Source organism: Staurois parvus, unplaced genomic scaffold, assembly GCF_062004578.1.
Source record: "Staurois parvus isolate SC_StPar_1 unplaced genomic scaffold, SC_StPar_1.0 ptg001466l, whole genome shotgun sequence".
Taxonomy (NCBI): domain Eukaryota; kingdom Metazoa; phylum Chordata; class Amphibia; order Anura; family Ranidae; genus Staurois; species Staurois parvus.
The window spans coordinates 418833-443844 of NW_028319262.1; the positions used below are offsets into that span (position 1 = coordinate 418833).

The 25012-nt window shown below is 45.2% G+C and overlaps 1 protein-coding gene across 1 annotated transcript in view; it reads right to left on the reverse strand.

Annotated features, from left to right (window-relative positions):
- The window catches only part of PTPN4 (protein tyrosine phosphatase non-receptor type 4), a 209816-nt gene that overhangs the window by 106798 nt on the left and 78006 nt on the right, over window positions 1–25012 (reverse strand). The window contains exons 9-10 of the mRNA XM_089662397.1: window positions 21536–21623; window positions 10002–10090 (exon numbers count right to left, since the gene is read on the reverse strand). Of these exons, the coding sequence (XP_089518523.1) occupies window positions 10002–10090; window positions 21536–21623 (177 nt within the window). The remainder of the gene's footprint in view (window positions 1–10001; window positions 10091–21535; window positions 21624–25012) is intronic.

The window sequence follows — 25012 nt, forward strand, 5'->3', positions numbered from 1 at the left end:
AGGGCCACATCTGGTCCCTGGGCTGCAGTTTGGAGACCACTGCCTTAAAGCATTACAGAAGTGAACCCATACAGGAGGGCCGCTGCTACTTCCTTACCAGTGGCTCCGCTTACATTACTACATATTATTCCACGAATGCCATTGCTCCCTATCTGCTGTTCTCCACTTGTATATCATTCCTATATTTCATCCACAGGGTTCTCACTAGTGTGGTCATTGATGACTATGCTCCTGGCTTGTCAGAGGACCTACCACCCCCATCATCCACATACTGCCATATTATAATTGGTAATTAGGTGCTGCTTTACTACCTGCTGCAAACCAACCTGCACCCAAACTGTCAATTTTGTAAAATATTTAATAAGAATGCCGTAAAAAGAAAAAAAAAAACTACACACTGCTCCCATATGACTGCAGACAGGTAACATTACAACACCAATTGTTTCTTTACTGTACTAGAGGAGGCCTTCCATTTTTGATCCAATATTTAGAATTCATCACTCGTTATTGTCATCACCGCTTGTGCTTTAGGTTTAATTTATTCTTTACGCTTAATTTCTCCAAGTCAATGAGGAGCTCAAAAAAAAAACAAAAACATTAATGCAGAGAATGCAAATAACCGCCTTTAGGAACCCTCCCCCGATAATGTGCGGGATAAGAGGAGGAGGTTTGGCTCGCTGACGATCTTCATGCTCGACTTCTCGCCGTTTTACTGCAGGGCACACAAGTGATGGATCCTTCAACATGACCTATTTTCCAGCTGGATCTCCGGTTCAGTGACCTTCACCGCTTATAACCGCCTGTTTATTTATAAATGGAGGAATGCAGCTTCTTCCTATATAGATCAGTGCTGCTGCTTGACCAGCAAATATATACATTGTGTGAATTGAACGTGAAATTAAAGGCCGTTTTTTTTTTTTTTTTTTTTATTTAAAACAAATATGGTATTTAACAAACATCCTCCTTTTTTTACAAGTGCTCCCCCCTGCCAAGTGCTTCCATAGCAATTTGCTTGCTATGGGGGCACTTCTGCGTGCTTGCTCCTGAGCCCCACTCCCTTGGCTGTGTCCCGCTGCTGTGTCTCAGCCGATGAGGAGAGAGAGTGACCTGGGAGAGCCGCTGCTCCCGTACACAGCTCTGGATCAAGATCAGGCTCAGGTAAGTATAAAGGGGGGGGGGGGGCGCTGTGGGGGTGGTGGTGGGGGGGGGGGGGGGGGGGTGTTGCAGCACATGTTTTTACCTTCATGCATACAGCAGCTTTTACAATTTAAAGCTGGGCCAACAGCTAAATGCACATATGAAATACACAAATTATAAAGGATTTACCTGCCGAAGGATTTGTATTTGTGTCCACCCAGTCCTGAGAATTATACAGCACTGTCACAAAGAATAGCCCTGTCTGGCAGGTCAGTAGACCTGATTTTTCTCTGCTGCAGTGAAGTAACAGTTACAGATCTTGTCCCTCCCCCAGTCTGTGATTGGACAGTGAAAGGAGAAGCAGCAGACTGATGAGCTCCTCTCTCAGTCACAGCATGTTTAATATAGTGCCTTGCAAAAGTCTTCATACCCCATGAAACTTTCCCCGTGTTGTCATGTTACAACCAAAACCATCAATGTATTTATTGGGATTGGATGTGATGGACCGACACAAAGTGGCTCATAATTGTGAAGTGGAAGGAAAATGAGAAATGGCTTTCAACATTTGTAACCAATAAATCTGTGAAAAGTGTGGCGGCATTTGTATTCAGCCCCCGGAGTCAATACTTTGTAGGACCCCCTTTGGCTGCAATTCCAGCTGCAAGTCTTTTTGGGGATGTCTCTCCCAGCTTTGCACATCTAGAGAGGGACATTTCTGCCCATTCTTCTTTGCAGAATCGCTCAAGCTGTCAGATTGGATGGAGAGCGTCTGGGAACAGCAATTCTCAAGTCTTGCCACAGATTCTCCATTGGATTTAGGTCTGGACTGTGACTGGGCCATTCTAACACATGAAGATGCTTTGATCTAAACCAATCCATTGTAGCTCTGGCTGGATGTTACGGGTCGTTGTCCTGCTGGAAGGGGAACCTCCAAAAAGTTACATTTCGGTCTCATCTGACCAGAGCCCCTTCTTCCACATGTTTGCTGTGTCCCCCACATGGCTTCTCTTAAACTGCAAACGGGACTTCTAATGGCTTTCTTTCAACAATGGCTTTCTTCTTGCCACTCTTCCATAAAGGCAAGATTTGTGGAGGGCATGACTAATAGTTGTCCTGTGGACAGATTCTCCCCACTGAGCTGTGGATCTCTGCAGCTCCTACAGAGTTCCCATGGGCCTCTGGGCTACTTCTCTGATGAATGCTCCCCTTTCCCAAACTGTCAGTTTAGGTGGATGGCCATGTCTTGGTAGGTTTGCAGTTGTGCCTTACTCTTTCAATTTTCAGATGATGGATTGAACAGTGCTCCGTGAGATGTTCAGAGCTTGGGATATTTTTTTATAACCTAACCCTGCTTTAAACATCTCCACAACTTTATCCCTGTCCTGTCTGGTGTGTTCCTTGGCCTTCATGATGCTGTTTGTTCATGAATGTTCTCTAACAAACCTCTGAGGGCTTCACAGAACAGCTGTATTTATGAGATTAAATTACACACAGGTGGTCTCTATTTACTAATTAGGTGACTTCTGAAGGTATTTGGTTCCACTAGACTTTAGTTAGGGGTATCAGAGTAAAGGGGGCTGAGTACAAATGCACGCCACACTTTTCACAGATTTATTTGTAAAAAATGTTGAAAACCATTTCTCATTTTCCTTCCACTTCACAATTACCACGTGGATTAATAAATGCAAAATTTTTATAAAACTACTACACACTATGGGCTATTTCTTGCTGGCTCCCTGGTGAGCCAAACATCCGTTCTAGAGCCCAAGCATCAGGAGTCTGTGATACGTGACACCATTCCTAAGGATGACGCATGCCCTGACATAAGCTGCCCAGTACCTTGTCCAGTTCCCAGAAGGAGACAACGTTGTGGCTGCTCTATACCCAGAGGAAGGAGAGTCCGCCAAGACGGTCCAGCTCGTCCATCCCATCCCATGAGGGGGACCTCTGGTTTATTACATGCGTATTATAAATACGCATCTGGTGAGTGCGTATTTCTTCTATTTATCACCAGACCACTGAATCAAGAAGTCACAAACAACTCCTGTATTGAATCACTTGTCACGAATTGTCACCATTTTATTAATGCATCAATTTTACTTATATTACTTTTATCCGGACTGGAGTATACATTGATTATAACATATTTTATTAAAGTACTTTATTGGAATATCCTATTGGAGTACTTTCATTGGAGTATATACCTTTTAGCGCCACACTTTTTATATATAGGACAACCTAGGCTGTTGACCCTGCCAGACAGGTAGGAAGAGGCATTTCTGAATTTATAAAGCTTGTCTGAGGGTTCAGAAAAAGGGGACGGAGAGCTGAAATTAGAGCGCAGAGCTTACTGAGTAGAGCTCTAAGAGCTGATTGGAGGGAAAGGACACAACCCCCTCCACAAAGGAAGAAAACTGAGGCTGTCAATCACAGACGGTGTGCTGGAAGTCCCACCCCTCACCTTTTTTCTCTTGGTGTCAGGAAACTTATCAGAAGTGACTCATGCTGATAGCAGAGGAGGGAAGCAGCAGACAGAAAGGAGACAAGTACACACTATAGAGGGATATGCTTTGTTCATTTTTCATGTCTATGGTTTACAACCACAAGACTCGGCATGTACACCGGCCACCTAACATGTGTGAATGTCATTTTAGAAGAACAAAATAAGCCTGTGTTATAGATTCATACAGGAAATATTGCAGTTTATTTCAGTGGCAGCTCGGTATGTAAGTGAAATGAGCAAAACCAGATAAATGACAGACGGCTAAAAATACCATTCGGCTCCTCTGGTTGGCAGAACAGCCCAGCAGAGGCAGAAACACAACTCAGCCTAAAGGATCTAATATAGGAGCCAACAAGACCTTGATAAGTTGACTTCTACTGAAAAAGTTATATAAACCTCCGTTCCCTTCTCCTGGAGAACATGCTGCTCAAGTCTCCCTTCAGTGCTGGTCACGGTTGCCTAATGAAGGAGTCCTCTTAGGCTCTGAGATGCTGCTTTTCTAAGCGTGAGCATTTAATTTGCTTTTAGTGAGCTATTGGGTGTGCTGGTGAACATATTTCGGATGACTGACTGGGCCACTTGAATGGCTGGGCTGCAGGTGACGTCACTTCTGCACATGGGCACAGGAGTCATGTCACCGTGGAAAACAGAGCGGCCTGTAAATGACACCATTGACAGGCAAGGGGGACATTTATAACAGAAGAGATCACTGGGGTCTCTTTTGTTATAAAAACCGTGTTAGCAGTTTTTAAATGACCACTTTAAAGCGTTACTAAACCCTGGACCCTGCATTCGCTATATGTATTCTCCCCGGACCCTGCATTCACTATATGTGGTCTCCCCGGACCCTGCATTCACTATATCTGGTCTCCCCGGACCCTGCATTCACTATATCTGGTCTCCCCGGACCCTGCATTCACTATATGTGCTCTCCCCGGACCCTGCATTCACTATATGTGCTCTCCCCGGACCCTGCATTCACTATATGTGCCCTCCCCGGACCCTGCATTCACTATATGTGCCCTCCCCGGACCCTGCATTCACTTATATGTGCCCTCCCCGGACCCTGCATTCACTATATGTGCCCTCCCCGGACCCCGCATTCACTATATCTGCTCTCCCCGGACCCTGCATTCACTATATGTGCCCTCCCCGGACCCTGCATTCACTATATGTGCCATCCCCGGACCCTGCATTCACTATATGTGCCATCCCCGGACCCTGCATTCACTATATGTGCTCTCCCCGGACCCCGCATTCACTATATCCGCTCTCCCCGAACCCCGCATTCACTATATCCGCTCTCCCCGGACCCTGCATTTACTATATCCGCACTCCCCGGACCCTGCATTCACTATATCCGCTCTCCCCGGACCCCGCATTCACTATATCCGCTCTCCCCGGATCCTGCATTCATTATATCCACTCTCCCCGGACCCTGCATTCACTATATCCGCTCTCCCCGGACCCCGTATTCACTATATCCCCTCTCCCCGGACCCTGCATTCACTATATCCGGTCTCCCCGGACCCTGCATTCACTATATCTGGTCTCCCCGGACCCTGCATTCACTATATCCGGTCTCCCCGAACCCTGCATTCACTATATCCGCTCTCCCCGCACCCTGCATTCACTATATCCGCTCTCCCCGCACCCTGCATTCACTATATCCGCTCTCCCCGGACCCTGCATTCACTATATCCGCTCTCCCCGGACCCTGCATTCACTATATTCGCACTCCCCGAACCCTGCATTCGCTATATCCGCTCTCCCCGGACCCTGCATTCACTATATCCGCTCTCCCCGGACCCTGCATTCACTATATCCGATCTCCCAAGACCCCGCATTCACTATATCCGATCTCCCAAGACCCTGCATTCACTATATCTGGTCTCCCCGGACCCTGCAGTCACTATATCTGCTCTCCCCGGACCCTGCATTCACTATATCCGGTCTCCCCGGACCCTGCATTCACTATATTCAATCTCCCCGGACCTTGCATTCACTATATCCGCTCTCCCCGGACCCTGCATTCACTATATCCAGTATCCCACAGTACACAGATCATGGAAATGCAATTATTTTAGCAAATATAAACTGCTAAATACCTTTTAGCCTTTAGCCCCACTCCCGTAACAAAATTCAATCAGGCTGAGGGTTGCTCAGCCATCCAAAGGAGGCTTTATATTTTATGAATGAATACAAGCCTTCCTCTGATTGGCTGAGGTGGAGGTCATTACATTATCCGCCCACCTCTCCACCTCCAGCCAATCAGAGAAAATCAAGATTTTACAATTTTTTTATAATTTTCTATCATTATACAGTATCTCCCAGAAGTCAGTCCCCCCCTCACATGTTTGTAAATATTTGATTCTCTCTTTTCATGTGACAACACTGCAGAAATGACACTTTGCTACAATGTGACGTAGTCAGTGTACAGCTTGTATAACATGTAAATTTGCTGTCCCCTCAAAATAACTCAACACACCGCCATTAATGTCTAAACCGCTGGCAACAAAAGTGAGTCCACCCCTAAGTGACAAGGTCCAAATTGGGCCCAAAGTGTCAATATTTTGTGTGGCCGCCATTATTTTCCAGCACTGCCTTAACCCTCTTGGACATGGAGGTCACCAGAGCTTCACAAGTTGCCACTGGAGTCCTCTTGCACTCCTCCACGATGACATCACGGAGCAGGTGGATGTTAAGAGACCTTGCGCTCCTCCACCTTCCATTTGAGGACGCCCCACAGATGCTCAATAGGGTTTAGGTCTGGAGAAATGCTTGGCCAGTCCATCACCTTTACCCTCAGATTCTTTAGCAAGGCAGTGGTGGTCTTGGAGGTGTGTTTGGGGTCGTTATGTTGGAATACTGCTGTGCGGCCCAGTCTCCGAATGGTGGGGATCATACTCTGCTTCATTATGTCACAGTACATGAGGTGGGGAGACCCCTATCTCAGCTCTCCATATCCCTATTATGTGGAAGTCACCCTGTGCCTGTTAGGGGTACAGGGTGGAATGTCCTGATATTGTGTAAACATGTATAAGTGGGGTGTGGGGGTTGTTCATTGTTTAATTCCACGTGGTTGTCCCATTGTTCTATTGTGTGTCTTGCTTGGGAGCAAACTATTATGGGATGTATGGGTTTGTGTATTGTCTATTGCCACGTGGTGTATCCCATTGTTCTATTGTGTGTCTTGCTTGGGAGCAAACTATTGTGAGATATGTGTGTTTGTACTGGCTTGGTGGGTGTTTCCGGCAGCCCTTCCCCCTGATGGGACGTCCTGCTAATGTGTTTCCCGTTACTGGGTGTATTACCCCGCCCTGTATATATATCTTGTATCTATGTTAAAATAAAGCAGTCCACTTCCTGTGTGAAGACAAGTCTGGTGATGTCTATTTCCTGTATGGTCAGCGGTGGGGTTCGTGGATCTGTGTTCGGCCAGCGGAGCGGGAGTCTAATGGAAATACCCTAGCGCGGTCGGGGTCCGGTTCCGTTACACAGGGATCTCCACCTCTGTACTATTGTGTATTGACAGTGGGGACTCCCAGAGGGAACTCTCCCCCCCCCCCCCTCTTCAAAATACACAGATCAGCGCTGCCACCAGTGGCTCTAGCAGCTGATCAAATGCTGGTTTTCCAGGAGGACTATTCGAGAGAAACCGGTCTAACAGACAGCATCTGTTTGAAAAGAGTGACCTACAAACAGATCAAAATTCTGTCGGCTTTTGCTGAACTCTGCAAATTTTGATACGTGTGTACCCAGCTTAAGGAATACGTTACCCCAACATTTCCTGCTCCTGATATGTGCCTACTGTACCATGTACTTGTATAAAGAGTCTCCTGTTCTTTGTATGGCTTCCTTCCGCAATTCATTCTTATTGGTAATGCCCATGTTGAGGGTTAGGCCCAAAAAAGTTTTAAATTCAGGACATAGGTTTGTGATAGGTTTCTATGCGAATTGTCTGGCAATATTTCCTATCCCTGATATGTGCCTGTTGTACCATGTACTTGTATAAAAAGTCGCCTGTTCTCTTTGTATGGTTTCCTTTGTGTGAAATCCCTGGTGATCCTGCCAAGCTCTCTGCTTTCCTAATAAAAACTGATCACACTAGGCAGGAGAGCACAGGGTGATCAGTTCTCTAGGTGTGCTGGGAACTCAGCCTGCTCTCCTCCAATGATCAGACTTGTCTTGACCTCCTGCCCCCGCACAGCCATTCACTGGGAAGACCAGTGTTTTTGCTGTTTCTCCTCCCCGAGCTCTCTGAGCTCCTTATACAGCTGAGAACGGAGGTTATGTGATCACACAAGAAAAAATAAAAAAAGTATTTATAATGCTTTTATATGTATACGACGTATGTGAAAATTTAATTGATGCAACTGACTAAAAAAAATGTTTGCTTACCTATACAAGAGCGGCTGTAGTCACCTTTATAGCAGTCCCCTTGTGAAGTGAAGCACTTTTCCAGAAGACTGTACATTCCAGAAACATTCCTGGAATTCGTTTTCTGGAACGCTGTGCAGAATCTTCGCCGCGGTGCGCTGCATGTCCAGAATGTCAGCAAATATGTGTCCTTTTAACCATTTCCCGTCCATCCCATGCATATAAACGGCTGGACGGTGGCAGTGCAGGGGCGAGTTGCCGTTCACAAACGGCGCCCGCCATTTTGAACTGTGCGCCCCCCCTGGCAGCGTGCAGCACCGCGATCAGGTGCCCGCTGTGTTCGGATGACACAGCAGGACACCGATCACTGTACGGGACCCTCTGTGTGAGGTTCCGATCATGTGATCACTGATTGGCCAATCAGTGATCACATGAATAGGTGTAAGCAAGATGTCACTTCTGACATCATTGCTTACTACGTGTGAAATCTGTGAATGATCACTGAGGTCACATGGTACAGGGCTATTCACAACAGCCTTGTACCATGTGACAAGCTGTAACCAATCACAGCTCACACAGTATTTCTCAATGGCTGCAAGAGTGCAGCCAGAGAGGAGAAATGATTACTTTTACAGGTGTAAAAGCAATCAGTGTAAAAAAAAAAAAAAATTCTTCATCACCCCCCCCCCCCCCCACAAGTAGTACAATGTCACTGCGGTGACACTGTATTGCTAGGGTGACGGTATGTTAAAAAATAAATAAATAATAATAAAAAAAAAAAAATGTAAAAATTTTTTTTTTAAAAATTATATATTCTGGTTATAAACTAATTTGGGTTATTCTTTTACCTAAAAAGATAACTGAATAAATGTTGGCCAAGATTTATGAAGAAAGAAAATTGCAAAGTTTTATAAGAAAAACTTTTTTTCAAAATTTTTGGACTTTTTCATTTATATAGCAAAAAAAATAAAAATCCCAGTGGTGAATAAATACCACCAAAATAAAGTGTTATCTGTCTCAAAAAAATGCTACAAAATTCATATGAGTACAGTGTTGCATGACCGCACAATTGTCATTCAAAGTGTGACAGAGCTAAAAGCTGAGAATTGGCCTGGACAGGAAGGGGGTAAAAGTGTCCGGACACGAAGTGGTTAAGGCATTTTTTTAAATTTTGTAGACATCCAAAAACTGCAGGGTGCCAAGTTAGGGGAATAAGGTGGTTGGTCAAGTTTCGGAATGGATTTCTGGGTCAGGAAGTCGTAAACACTTAACGGGTCCCATGCAGGAGCATTGTCGCGGTGGTATATCCACTTGTCAGGCCAGAGTTCCGGCTTTTTTCTCCAAACAGATTCCCATAACCTTTTTATTTTCATATTTATATCCGCCCTTTGCATTTTTGGCTGCTCACTTCTTACGTCATTGTTGACATCTTCCTGCCCCTCCTTAAACTGCCTTTGCCATTCAAAAACACTTGATTTCTTCATGGAATGGTCACCATAAGCCTCTTGTAACAGAGCTAAGGTTTCACTCACACTTTTGCCAAGTTTAGCACAATTTGATGGTAATCCGCTGCTCCAGATTCCTGTCACTCATTTTCCACCAACAGCGCAACGCACACACGTGTTATTACTTCTACTACTCTGTAAAGACCGAGTCCACTGGCCAGCCACCCAGGAGAGTGCAAGTTAGAATATTGTCAGAGTACGCTCAAGTGTGAATGGCTGTGTGACTCACCACCATAGCTCTTCGCCGCGAGAATTCCAGGAATTAAATTGTCACACCTCGTTTTGCCTTTGTTTCCTATTTTAAACGGAATGGGTTTTTTTTTTTTTTTTTTACATGGTAAGGGTTCACATGTACTTTACATTGCTGGAAAAGATGCACATATCAAAGCTGAAAATTAGGAAGCAGCATGGGAGGGCCAGTGCTGTGTCCATCAATACTGACAAATATGACATGAAAGAAAAGGAAGTGTGCTTACCATGGGAAGGTATTGATTCGTATCCGGTTTTTATAGATCACAATCCCTCCTGACATCACTCCGATTAGGATCTCATTGTTACTCTGATCCTGGAATAGTAAAAAAAAAAATAAAAAACACAATTAGAGCACATAATTTACAAGACCGAGCATACATGTCAAGTGTTAAAGTAAAAGTTCACCCAGACCACCCTACCCAGCCTCCCCCTTTTTTTTTGAGCCTGTGGTACGGGTACGATGTGCAAAAACTAAACACCAAAACTGAAGAAAAAAATTGCACTTAGGGAGTGTCTACAGCCCCCTCCCGATGAGGAAGGACCCTTCCACAACAGCATGCCCGCCCCCCCCACCAGGGCTCAAGATTCCTGATGGCGGTAAGACACACTCGGGTCCACCTAGTCAAAAGGCCCGGCGGCGTACCTCTACTCATGATCAGCCAAAGCCAACCAATGAATACTGGATGATGATCTCTTCCAAAGAGAGACCCCCCCCCCCCAAGGCTTGGAAGGAAGGAACCTAATGGCCTCACATCCTTCCCCTAGACTTCAGAGTAGTCCTGAAGACCAACGCCCTACAATCCTGAGTGAAAGGAAATACATAAATAAGTGCAGGTAAAACACTTGGAGAAAAATAAATTAAAAAAACAAAAAAATGGATGAGGATCTCTTCCAAAGAGAGACCCTTCCCCCAAGGCTTGGATGGAAGGAACCTAATGGCCTTATATCCTCCCCCTAGACTTCAGAGTAGTCCTGAAGACCAACGCCCTACAATCCTGAGTGAAAGGAAATACATAAATAAGTGCAGGTAACACACTTGGAGAAAAATAAATTAAAAAAACTGGATGAGGATCTCTTCCAAAGAGAGACCCTCCCCCCAAGGCTTGGAAGGAAGGAACCTAATGGCCTCACATCCTCCCCCTAGACTTCAGAGTAGTCCTGAAGACCAACGCCCTACAATCCTGACTGAAAGGAAATACATAAATAAGTGCAGGTAACACACTTGGAGAAAAATAAATTAAAAAAACAAAAAAATGGATGAGGATCTCTTCCAAAGAGAGACCCTTCCCCCAAGGCTTGGATGGAAGGAACCTAATGGCCTTATATCCTCCCCCTAGACTTCAGAGTAGTCCTGAAGACCAACGCCCTACAATCCTGAGTGACAGGAAATACATAAATAAGTGCAGGTAACACACTTGGAGAAAAATAAATTAAAAAAACTGGATGAGGATCTCTTCCAAAGAGAGACCCTCCCCCCAAGGCTTGGAAGGAAGGAACCTAATGGCCTCACATCCTCCCCCTAGACTTCAGAGTAGTCCTGAAGACCAACGCCCTACAATCCTGACTGAAAGGAAATACATAAATAAGTGCAGGTAAAACACTTGGAGAAAAATAAATAAAAAAAAAAAAACCAAAAACTGGATGAGGATCTCTTCCAAAGAGAGACCCTCCCCCCAAGGCTTGGAAGGAAGGAACCTAATGGCCTTATATCCTCCCCCTAGACTTCAGAGTAGTCCTGAAGACCAACGCCCTACAATTCTGAGTGAAAGGAAATACATAAATAAGTGCAGGTAACACACTTGGAGAAAAATAAATTAAAAAAAAAAACAAAACTGGATGAGGATCTCATCCAAGAAGAGACCCCCCCCACCACAAGGCTTGGAAGTAAGGAACCTAATGGCCTCACATCCTCCCCCTAGACTTCAGAGTAGTCCTGAAGACCAACGCCCTACAATTCTGAGTGAAAGGAAATACATAAATAAGTGCAGGTAACACACTTGGAGAAAAATAAATAAAAAAAACAAAAAAAAGATTGTCAGTGCAGATGGAATAGCTAGGTCTTGCAGCCCGGAAACAAAAAGTGCCCCTGGTCTCGGCCAAAAGGCGCTGTGCACAAAACAATCGTAAGTAACATGCACACTGCAGTTTCACACAGTAAGGTCACAAACCCATATTGCTTCTCCGGCAGCCCAAGGGCACTTGACACCGTGGGCCCACTGCCTTCCCAGCCCTCTGCAAAGCAAGGCATCACAGTTCCAATCAGGAGGCACACAAACCTGTGTCACCCGCTGTACGGTGCTTTGGAATCGCAGGTAGAATCACTGTGCTTCTGCCCACAATCCCAAATCAAGATGTGAACCTAACCTAAACATCTTTGTTTAATAAGGGGGGGGTACAACTGGGGGAATCAATGGTGGAGAAGGATCTGGGGGGATCAATGGTGGAGAAGGATCCGGGGGGATCAATGGTGGAAAAGGATCTGGGGGGATCAATCGTGGAGAAGGATCTGGGGGGATCAATCGTGGAGAAGGATCTGGGGGGATCAATGGTGGAGAAGGATCTGGAGGGATCAATGGTGGAGAAGGATCTGGGGGGATCAATGGTGGAGAAGGATCTGGGGGGATCAATGGTGGAGAAGGATCTGGGGGGGTCAATGGTGGAGAAGGATCTGGGAGTTCTGGTAGATCACAAGCTTAATAATGGCATGCAATTCCGAGCTGCGGGTTTTAAAGCGAGCAAAATCCTCTCTTGTATTAGGAGAGGTATAGACTCCAGAGAGAGAGAAATCATTCCCCCCCCCTCCCCTACTAATCATTAGTAAGACCTCATCTGGAATATGCAGTTCAGTTTTGGGCTCCAATTCACAAAAATAACATTGGGGAACTGGAGAAAGTACAGAGAAGGGCAACCAAACTGATAAGAGGTATGGAGGAGATCAGCTATGAGGAAAGATTAGAGGAACTGAATTTATACTCTCTTGAGAAGAGATTAAGGGGGGATATGATCTCCATGTATAATACATAAGGGGGGATATGATCTCCATGTATAATACATAAGGGGGGATATGATCTCCATGTATAATACATAAGGGGGGATATGATCACCATGTATAATACATAAGGAGGGATATGATCACCATGTATAATACATTAGGGGGGATATGATCTCCAAGTATAATACATAAGGAGGGATATGATCTCCATGTATAATACATAAGGGGGATATGATCTCCATGTATAATACATAAGGGGGGATATGATCACCATGTATAATACATAAGGGGGGGGATATGATCACCATGTATAATACATAAGGGGGGATATGATCACCATGTATAATACATAAGGGGGGATATGATCTCCATGTATAATACATAAGGGGATATGATCTCCATGTATAATACATAAGGGGGGATATGATCTCTATGTATAATACATTAGGGGGGATATGATCTCCATGTATAATACATAAGGGGGGGTATGATCACCATGTATAATACATTAGGGGGGATATGATCTCCATGTATAATACATAAGGGGGGATATGATCTCCATGTATAATACATAAGGAGGGATATGATCTCCATGTATAATACATAAGGGGGATATGATCTCCATGTATAATACATAAGGGGGGATATGATCACCATGTATAATACATAAGGGGGGGGATATGATCACCATGTATAATACATAAGGGGGGATATGATCTCCATGTATAATACATAAGGGGGGATATGATCTCCATGTATAATACATAAGGGGGGATATGATCTCCATGTATAATACATAAGGGGGGATATGACCTCCATGTATAATACATAAGGGGGGATATGATCTCCATGTATAATACATAAGGGGGGATATGATCTCCATGTATAATACATTAGGAGGGATATGATCTCCATGTATAATACATAAGGGGGGGATATGATCTCCATGTATAATACATAAGGGGGGGATATGATCTCCATGTATAATACATAAGGGGGGATATGATATCAATGTATAATACATAAGGGGGGATATGATCACCATGTATAATACATTAGGGGGGATATGATCTCCATGTATAATACATAAGGGGGGATATGATCACCATGTATATTACATAAGGGGGGATATGATCTCCATGTATAATACATAAGGGGGGATATGATCTCCATGTATAATACATAAGGGGGGATATGATATCAATGTATAATACATAAGGGGGGATATGATCACCATGTATATTACATAAGGGGGGATATGATCTCCATGTATAATACATAAGGGGGGATATGATCTCCATGTATAATACATAAGGGGGGATATGATATCAATGTATAATACATAAGGGGGGATATGAGCTCCATGTATAATATATAAGGGGGAATATGATCTCCATGTATAATACATGAGGGGGGATATGATCTCCATGTATAATACATTAGGGGGGATATGATCTCCATGTATAATACATTAGGGGGGATATGATCTCCATGTATAATACATTAGGGGGGGTATGATCTCCATGTATAATACATAAGGGGGGGATATGATCATCATGTATAATACATAAGGGGGATATGATCTCCATGTATAATACATAAGGGGGGATATGATCTCCATGTATAATACATAAGGGGGGATATGATCTCCATGTATAATACATAAGGGGGGGATATGATCTCTATGTATAATACATAAGGGGGGGATATGATCTCCATGTATAATACATAAGGGGGAGATATGATCTCCATGTATAATACATAAGGGGGGATATGATCTCCATGTATAATACATAAGGGGGGATATGATCTCCATGTATAATACATAAGGGGAGATATGATCTCCATGTATAATACATAAGGGGGGGGATATGATCTCCATGTATAAATACATCAGTGGTTCATATAGTGAACTTGGTGTAGTTATTCCCCCTGAGGTCATCACAGAGGACAAGTGGGCGCTCTTTACGTCTGGAGGAAAATACATTTAATCTCCAAACACGGAAAGGTTTCTTCACAGTGAGAGCTGTGAAAATGTGGAATAGACTCCCTCAAGAATGGCTTCTGGCCAGCTCAGTGGATTGCTGTAGGAAAGTCCTGGATTCTTTCTTGGATACACAGAATATAACTGGATATAACATTTATAGGGAAAGTTGATCCAGGGAAGATCCGATTGCCTTTGGGGGGATCAGGAAGGAATTTTTTTCCCAGCAGGAGCAAATTGGATCATGCTTTGCTGGGGTTTTTTTTGGCCTTTCTCTGGATCTGTGGGTGAAGGATTATAACTTTTTTTTTCTATGGTTGAACTGGATGGACTTTTGTCGTTTTTAAGCCAAACTATGTAACTATGTTAAAGGATAAGTTCACCTTTTGCCCAAAAATTTAAAATGCACATTTTTTTGCAGGACAAGGTAAGTGCAGAAGGGATCCTGGAGCAGCGCTGCAGTCTATTCCCGAGTGTAGCTCGGGGTTACCGCTTGTGGTGCTGAAAGTTTACCCCGAGCTACACTCGGGAATACCGCCAGGGGGTTAATGATGGCACAGACAGTAATAAAACCCGACAGGGGTTCTAATCCCTCCCCACTCTTTCCAAAGCTAAAAAAAACTACTTTTGCCTTTAGTTCTACTTGAATGTATACAGGTGAAACTCGAAAAATTAGAATATGGTGCAAAAGTTCATTTATTTCAGTAATGCAACTTAAAAGGTGAAACTAATATATGAGACTCATTACATGCAAAGCAAGATAGTTCAAGCCGCGATTTGTCATCATTGTGATGATTATGGCTTACAGCTCATGAAAACCCCAAATCCACAATCTCAGAAAATGAGAATATTCCATGCAATCAATAAAACACGGATTGTACATAGAACAATATCGGACCTCTGAAAAGTAGAAGCATGCATATGTACTCAGTACTTAGTTTGGACCCCTTTTGCAGCAATTACTGCCTCAATGCGGCGTGGCATGGAAGCTATCAGCCTGTGGCACTGCTGAGGTGTTATGGAAGACCAGGATGCTTCAATAGCGGCCTTCAGCTCTTCTGCATTGTTCGGTCTCATGTCTCCCATCTTTCTCTTGGCAATGCCCCATAGATTGTCTATGGGGTTCAGGTCAGGCGAGTTTGCTGGCCAATCAAGCACAGTAATCCCACGGTCATTGAACCAGGTTTTGGTGCTTTTGGCAGTGTCGGCAGGTGGCAAGTCCTGCTGGAAAATGAAGTCAGCATCCCCATAAAGCTCGTCTGCGGAAGGAAGCATGAAGTGCTCCAAAATCTCCTGGTAGACGGCTGCGTTGTCCCTGGACTTAATGAAGCACAGTGGACCAACACCAGCAGATGACATGGCTCCCCAAATCAACACAGACTGTGGAAACTTTACACTGGACTTCAAGCATCTAGCAGCGTGAGCCTCTCCATTCTTCCTCCATACTCGGGGTCCTTGTGCCGCTCCATTCTTCCTCCATACTCGGGGTCCTTGTGCCTCTCCATTCTTCCTCCATACTCGGGGTCCTTGGGCCTCTCCATTCTTCCTCCATACTCGGGGTCCTTGGGCCTCTCCATTCTTCCTCCATACTCGGGGTCCTTGGGCCTCTCCATTCTTCCTCCATACTCGGGGGCCTTGGGCCTCTCCATTCTTCCTCCATACTCGGGGGCCTTGGGCCTCTCCATTCTTCCTCCATACTCGGGGTCCTTGGTTTCCAAATGAGATGCAAAAGTTGCTCTCATCAGAAAAGAGGACTTTGGACCACTGAGCAACAGACCAGGTCTGTTTTTCTTTAGCCCAGGTAAGACGCTTCTGACGTTGTTTGTTGTTCAGGAGCGGCTTGACAAGAGGAATACGACATTTGAAGCCCATGTCCAGGATCCGTCTGTGTGTGGTGGCTCTTGATGCACTGACTCCAGCCTCAGTCCACTCCTTGTGAAAGTCCCCAACACTTTTGAATGGCCTTTTCCTGACAATCCTCTCCAGGCTGCGGTCATCCCTGCTGCTTGTGCACCTTTTTCTTCCACACTTTTCCCTTCCACATAACTTTCTATTAATGTGCTTTGATACAGCACTTTGGGAACATCCAACTTCTTTTGCAATGACCTTTTGAGCCTTTCCCTCCTTATGGAGGGTGTCAGTGATGGTGTCAGGTCAGCAGTCTTTCGCATGATTGTGATTCCTACTGAACCAGACTGAGAGACCATTTAAAGGCTCAGGAACCCTTTGCAGGTGTTATGGCTTAATTAGCTGATTAGAGTGGGACACTTTGAGCCGAGAATATTCCACCTTTTCACAATATTCTCATTTTCTGAGATTGTGGATTTGGGGTTTTCATGAGCTGTAAGCCATAATCATCACAATGATGACAAATCACGGCTTGAACTATCTTGCTTTGCATGTAATGAGTCTATCTCATATATTAGTTTCACCTTTTTAAGTTGCTGCACTGAAATAAATGAACTTTTGCACAATATTCTGATTTTTCGAGTTTCACCCTGCATGACGGAGAAGCTCACAGTGTGCAATGAAATCAGAGGAAGCCATTTCAGTCTGGGAGTGGAGCCGGTACACCTGTGCAAGACTGAAGGGAAGGTCGGAGTTGGACCTTAAGCTTGGCCACCATAGACTGGGTTCAGGTCTATCTCACATGTGGCATTGGGCGCCTGTCCGTTTGGTGTTTACCGAGGGAGGATACGGGTCCTGGAGAGATGTCGCTCTTACACACACAAGTATCCACAACATCAAAATATTGTGAGTGGAAGATTTCGCTGGACAGATTAGCGCGACGGGCGTTAAAAATAGACGACGTGCTCTGGCACTTGTGAGCAGCCAGATGAGGCAATCCACATAAATTACAGCTCCAGCTGGGAGGGTTCGCCAGTGTAATTGCGGTCTTCCTCCAGTGTAATTGCAGGGAAGATGGAAAAACTCAGACGTTACAAACGCCGCTCACACAGGGCAGATCCGCACATCAACAGGAACTGCCCATATCGGGTAATAACCTCACCACCCCTCCCCCCCCAGTCACTAAATGTTATACGGCTCTATCGTCCTATTTAGGACCCGCTCATGCTATATTCACTGGGCAGCTTTGCCTGGTGCAAAGACAAGATGTATTCTTTGATGTTTACACCTGTGAGTGGCGCCGGTGTGCACTGAAAAAAAAGTAATGACTGCAATTTAAAGAAACTTTGTTCCGATTTAATCCCTGTACAACTTTTAGTTCATCTCAGTCAGCCCAAATGAACTCCTTCTTCTCCTTCTCCTCTTAAATATTTATTCTCCCGATTTTTTTTTTATTACCGCTTTTCTAACCATTGATATTTAACCATTTCAATACTGTGCAATTTTACACCTTCCTGCCCAGGCCTGTCAGTGCCCATCAGTGCCGCCTATCAGTGCCAAATATTAGTGCTGCCTTTCAGTGCCCATCAGTGACACCTACTAGTGCCTCCTCATCAGTGCCGCCTATCAGTGCCATGTATGAGTGCTGCCTTTCAGTGCCCATCAGTGAGGCCTGTCAATGCCCATCAGTGCCACCTACCAGTGCCTCCTCATCAGTGCCCATCACTGCAGCCTCAGCGCACATCAGTGAAGGAGAAAAATCACTTATTTACAAAATTTTAAAACAAAAACTAAGAGAAAAACTTTTTTTTTCAAAATTTTCAGTTGTTTTTGGTTTGTTTAGCAAAAAATAAAAAACCCAGGAGGTGATTAAATACCACCACAAAAAAGCTCTATCTGTCACAAAAAAATTATAAAAATTTCATATGGGTACAGTGTTGCATGACCGCGCAATTCATTCAAAGTGTGACAGTGCTGAAAGCTGAAAATTGGCCTGGACAGGAAAGGGGTAGAAGTGCCCTGTAGGCGAGGGGTTAAACTAATGCTGATCAAAGTAAAAAAAAAAATTATTTTTTAGTTTTGCTGCATTTGAATTACAGAAATAAAATCATAATTGCAAAAAATATCACCTAAAGAAAGTCTTGTTTGTTCTGTGTTACTGTGACTTCCCCTCCCCCAACAACAGCCTCCTGGGACACGTCACAACTCCCAGGAGGCTGCAGGTCTCAATGTGTCGCACAATTTCTCACTTCCTGTAAAACCGCAACCAACTCCCAAATCCAAGATGGATGCGCCAGGGACCCGCGGTGGGAGGACAGCGCTGGCCGCCAGGGACTGGTAAGTATCCGATTCCATTTCAGTATTTGTAGCTGCTACGTTTCAATGTGGATGAAGTTCCTCTTTGAGGGATGGTTCACGCCACAATTTCTGCATTCTGGATACATATCTGCATGTGCGTTTACATGGATTTTTGATGCATTTAAGTTTTCCCCGCTTTTTTTTATCTTCAGCTCAATTCAGGACTTGTACGTACTGGAATATTTCCCATGCTTTTTGCTGTGTTCCAGATGCATTACAGAAAAAAATGCAGCATGTTCTGCTTTTATTGGCTGCATTGGAACGCAGTGCACTGGTGTGAACAAGAGCCATTGGAATATATGGAAAACACTGTGCATGCATTTTTGATGCCTATTGCACAGAACTGCAACTGGTGTGAACCAGCCTTAAGTAATCAAAGAAAACAAAGTTATCACCGAATAAACAGGCGCAGAGCGGTAATATAAACATTGCTCTGGTCCATAGAGGGTGTACAGGTGAGAGAGATGAAGGCTTAAGGCGGACCTTCACCCAGGGGCGGACTGACAACTCATGGGGCCCCCGGGCAATAGGGGATCATGGGGCCCCTGTGTCCTTGCCCAAACTAAAAAAGCTAATGAAAAAAGTACCAGGGGCATCTCATGGGGCCCCCTACTGACCCCGGGCCCTCGGGCAGTGCCCGAGTTTCCACATGGTCAGTCCTCCCCTGGCTTGACCCATTTTTAGTGTTGCCCTCCCCTACCTCCATCCCTTCCCTATAACACAATCGCAAAGAAAATATTTTTTAAGTAACTTTCTTTTTTTTCCTTTAACCACTTCCAGTCCGGACACTTTCTCCCCCTTCCAGTCCTGACGCTTTCCCCCCCTTCCTGTCCGGACGCTTTCCCCCCCTTCCTGTCCGGACGCTTTCCCCCCCTTCCTGTCCGGACACTTTCACCCCCTTCCTGTCCGGACACTTTCCCCCCCTTCCAGTCCGGACACTTTCCCCCCCTTTCCAGTCTGGACACTTTCCCCCCCTTCCAGTCCGGACACTTTCCCCCCCTTCCTGTCCGGACGCTTTCCCCCCCTTCCTGTCCGGACGCTTTCCCCCCCTTCCTGTCCGGACACTTTCACCCCCTTCCTGTCCGGACACTTTCCCCCCCTTCCAGTCCGGACACTTTCCCCCCCTTTCCAGTCCGGACACTTTCCCCCCCTTTCCAGTCCGGACACTTTCCCCCCTTCCAGTCCGGACACTTTCCCCCCCTTCCAGTCCGCACGCTTTCACCCCCTTCCAGTCCGGACACTTTCCCCCCCTTCCAGTCCGGACACTTTCCCCCCCTTTCCAGTCCGGACACTTTCCCCCCCTTTCCAGTCCGGACACTTTCCCCCCCTTTCCAGTCCGGACACTTTCACCCCCTTCCAGTCCGGACACTTTCACCCCCTTCCAGTCTGGACACTTTCACCCCCTTTCCAGTCCGGACACTTTCCCCCTCCTTCCAGTCTGGACACTTTCCCCCCCTTCCAGTCCGGACACTTTCACCCCCTTCCAGTCCGGACACTTTCCCCCCTTCCAGTCCGGACACTTTCCCCCCTTCCAGTCCGGACACTTTCACCACCTTCCAGTCCGGACACTTTCACCAACTTCCAGTCCGGACACTTTTCCTGCCCAGGCCAATTTTCAGCGCTATCACACTTTGAATGACAATTGCGCGGTCATGCAACACTGTACCCATATGAATTTTTTTGCATTTTTTTAGACAGATAAAGTTGTATTTTGGTGGTATTTATTCACCACTGGGATTTTTATTTTTTTATGCTATGTAAATGAAAAAGTCCAAAAATTTTGAAAAAAAGTGTTTTTCTCATAAAATTTTGCAAATAAATAATATTTCATTGTAAATCTTGAGGGTTAGGGACTGATGTGAATGTACAATATATATGTAAAGCGCTGTGAGAATTGGCGGCGCTATATAAGTACCTGAAATAAATATATATATATATATATATATATAAAATGTTTGGGGATTCTAAGTATTTTTTTTTACCTGTAATCATAAAGTGTCAGAATAGGCCGATCTTCAGGTAAATCCCAGAATTCTACTTTGAAAGTTTTATAAACTGGAGGTAAGCCAATATAGGTTCAGTAAATATCTGGTAAAGAGCAGAAAACCGAAAAGCAATTCTGCAGCTGATTTTCATACAAGGGCCTGGAGATCCTTCCTCATACGTGAACTGACAGACGGATCATGAAGAGACAGGTCGAAGCCTCGAGCCGCGCACCTCTCTCTGCGCAGCTGTTTACATTGGTGGTGGACAGGCGGGCTGATAATGACGGATACAAGCATGCTGCAGGAAGGAAGCACTTCTAATGACGGGAAACATTCGACTGAAAGGTTAGCCTTTGAAATGGGAGACTAGCATGACAATGAGTGCGGAATATCAGTGCAGAGCGGATGGGCCCCTTAATGGGCCTGAACGAAGGACTGCAGATGTGTCATAACTCACTGACATCGCTAATTAATTGTACAATGACATTAATCTGTGTGTGGTGATCCATCATGTCTATATGGGTTTTTTTTTAAGCAAAGGGTAACATCAAAAAAGATGGGAATGTCTGCCTGGAGGGAAAAGACACTGACCCGAGCGTAGTGCAGCTCCACGCCGTACAGCTCTAAAGTGCGAGCAGTGTTCAGATAACTGAATTCAGCGTCTGCCGGAGTCAGGCCCCTGGAAAACACAAAGATATCATTGATGACCACCAATACAGCTGCCACTATTCACTTTATACCATTATATAGCTCTGACATATACCGCAGTGCTGTACAGACAACATTGAACCTGTAACATCAGTCTCTGTATCAGAAGAGCTTACACTCTAATAACCTGGCACAGTCACACACTATTATTATACATTTATATAGCTCTGACATATACCACAGCGCTGTACAGAGAACACCGAGCCAGTCACATCAGTCTCTGCACCAGAAGAGCTTACACTCTAATGTCCCCTCCCCCCCAGTCACACACTATTAATATTATACATTTCTATAGCTCTGACATATACCGCAGTGATGTACAGAGAACACTGAGCCAATCACATCAGTCTCTGCACCAGAGGAGCTTACACTCTAATGTCCCCTCCATTAATGTCACACACTACTATTATACATTTATATAGCTCTGACATATACCACAGTGCTGTACAGAGAACACTCAGCCATTCACATCAGTCTCTGCACCAGAAGAGCTGACACTCTAAAATCCTTCTATAGTCACATACTATTATTATACATTTCTATAGCTCTGACATATACCAAAGAACACTGAGCCAGTCACTTCAGTCTCTGTACCAGAAGAGCTGACACTCTAATGTCCCCCACAGTCACACACTATTATTATTATACATTTCTATAGCTCTGACATATTCCGCAGTGCTGTACAGAGAACATGGATCCAGCTGCATCAGCATCTGCACCAGGAGAGCCTACACTCTAATGTCCCCTCCCCCACAGTCACACACTTTATTATTAATATACATTTCTATAGCTCTGACATATACTGCAGTGCTGTACAGAGATCACTGAGCCAGTCCCATCAGTCTCTGCACCAGAGGAGCTGACACTCTAATGTCCCCCACAGTCACATCAGTCTCTGTACCAGAGGAGCTTACACTCTAATGTCCCCCACAGTCACATCAGTCTCTGTACCAGAGGAGCTTACACTCTAATGTCCCCTCGCTATTCACACACTATTATTATTATACATTCATATAGCTCTGACATATACTGCAGTGCTGTACAGAGATCACTGAGCCAGTCACATCAGTCTCTGCACCAGAGGAGCTTACACTCTAATGTCCCCCACAGTCACACACTATTATTATACATTTATATAACTCTGACATATACCGCAGTGCTGTACAGAGAACACTGAGCCAGTCACATCAGTCTCTGCACCAGAGGAGCTTACACTCTAATGTCCCCTCCCCCAGTCGCATCAGTCTCTGCACCAGAGGAGCTTACACTCTGAACCCTCCCCCACAGTCACACACTATTATTATACATTTATATAGCTCTGACATATACCGCAGCGCTGTACAGAGAACACTGAGCCAGTCCCATCAGTCTCTGTACCAGAGGAGCTTACACTCTAATGTCCCCTCCCCCAGTCCCATCAGTCTCTGTACCAGAGGAGCTTACACTCTAATGTCCCCTCCCCCAGTCGCATCAGTCTCTGCACCAGAGGAGCTGACACTCTAATGTCCCCTCCCCCAGTCGCATCAGTCTCTGCACCAGAGGAGCTTACACTCTGACCCCTCCCCCACAGTCACATCAGTCTGCATCAGAGGAGCTTACACTCTGACCCCTCCCCCACAGTCACACACTATTATTATACATTTATATAGCTCTGACATATACCGCAGTGCTGTAGAGAGAACACTGAGCCAGTCCCATCAGTCTCTGTACCAGAGGAGCTTACACTCTAATATCCCCCTCAGTCACATCAGTCTCTGTACCAGAGGAGCTGACACTCTAATGCCCCCCCCCCCAAACAAACAATTTTCCTATTCCTTTTATTATAGCTCTGACATAAACCATTTCACTAAAATAAAACATAAATAAATAAAAATGAACTTAAATTAAAAAAAAAACCTTCCAATCCATGTTGAGGACTGAAGGAGGGGTGGAGCAGAGGGATGATGTCTTGCAGGGCGAAGATCCGTTTTGAACCACTTTAATGACTTTAAAACCAATTTAATGACCAGCAAAGTGTGATAAACTAACACCAACTTAACCCGCACAAAAGACTTCTCCCTACATATGCAGATCAGCCATAAGGGATATTTGCCCTAAAAGCATGTTAGTTCTATAAAATAAAATTTAAAAAAAGTACACTGATCAAGCAAGTTTCTAAATGAGACCTTTCACCTTTTTCCCTGGTCCCCCCCCCCCCCCAGAGAGCTACAGATGTCCTTGTCAGGTTCACTAGTTGAATGTCTGTCTGATGAATGATAAGACCTTCCCCTGAATCAGGGCTCTGCATATGGAGAAATATGAAAGATAAAACCCAGACATCTCTTTATACATTGCATGCTCTGACCTCACCTATCTGTCTTATGAAAAACAAATGGCAACGTTTCCCTGTCACACGAAGATATCGTCTCTGCATTCAAACGTTGGATTTTATAGACTGATAGCGGGAATTGTTGGATAGGAAGGTTTATCTGATGTGGGTGAAGTCAGGCAGGAATAGCAGCTCTGATCTATTGGCCGGCAATCCAGGACAAGCAGCAGGTTCAACGCCGAGGATTCATTCTTCCATACACAGGAACAGTAGAACTGCTGGCTGGCTGCCCCAGAGGCGTAATTAGAACCTTCAGTGCCCCAGTGAAAGAAACCATGGCTCTGGCCCATGGCCCTTCCCACTGGATCCGGGAAGGGGGGGGGGCACTTTATTACAGTCCTGCAGCAGGACGCTTTTACATGTTGGACAGCACAGTGGCTAAATGGTTAGCACTTCCGCCTGGCAATACTCGGGTTGTTGGTTCAAATCCCAACCACGGTACCACCTGCCTGGAGTTTGCATGTTCTCCCTCTGACTGCGTGGGTTTCCTTCGGGTACTCCAGTTTCCTCCCACACTCCAAAGACATGCTGGTAGGTGAATTGGCTCCTGTCTAAATTGTCCCTAGTATGTGTATGTATGAATGTGAGTTAGGGACCTTAGATTGTACGCCCCTTGAGGGTTAGGGACCTTAGATTGTACGCCCCTTGAGGGTTAGGGACCTTAGATTGTACACCCCTTGAGGGTTAGGGACCTTAGATTGTACGCCCCTTGAGGGTTAGGGACCTTAGATTGTACACCCCTTGAGGGTTAGGGACCTTAGATTGTACGCCCCTTGAGGGTTAGGGACCTTAGATTGTACGCCCCTTGAGGGTTAGGGACCTTAGATTGTACGCCCCTTGAGGGTTAGGGATCTTAGATTGTACACCCCTTGAGGGTTAGGGACCTTAGATTGTACACCCCTTGAGGGTTAGGGACCTTAGATTGTACACCCCTTGAGGGTTAGGGACCTTAGATTGTACACCCCTTGAGGGTTAGGGACCTTAGATTGTAC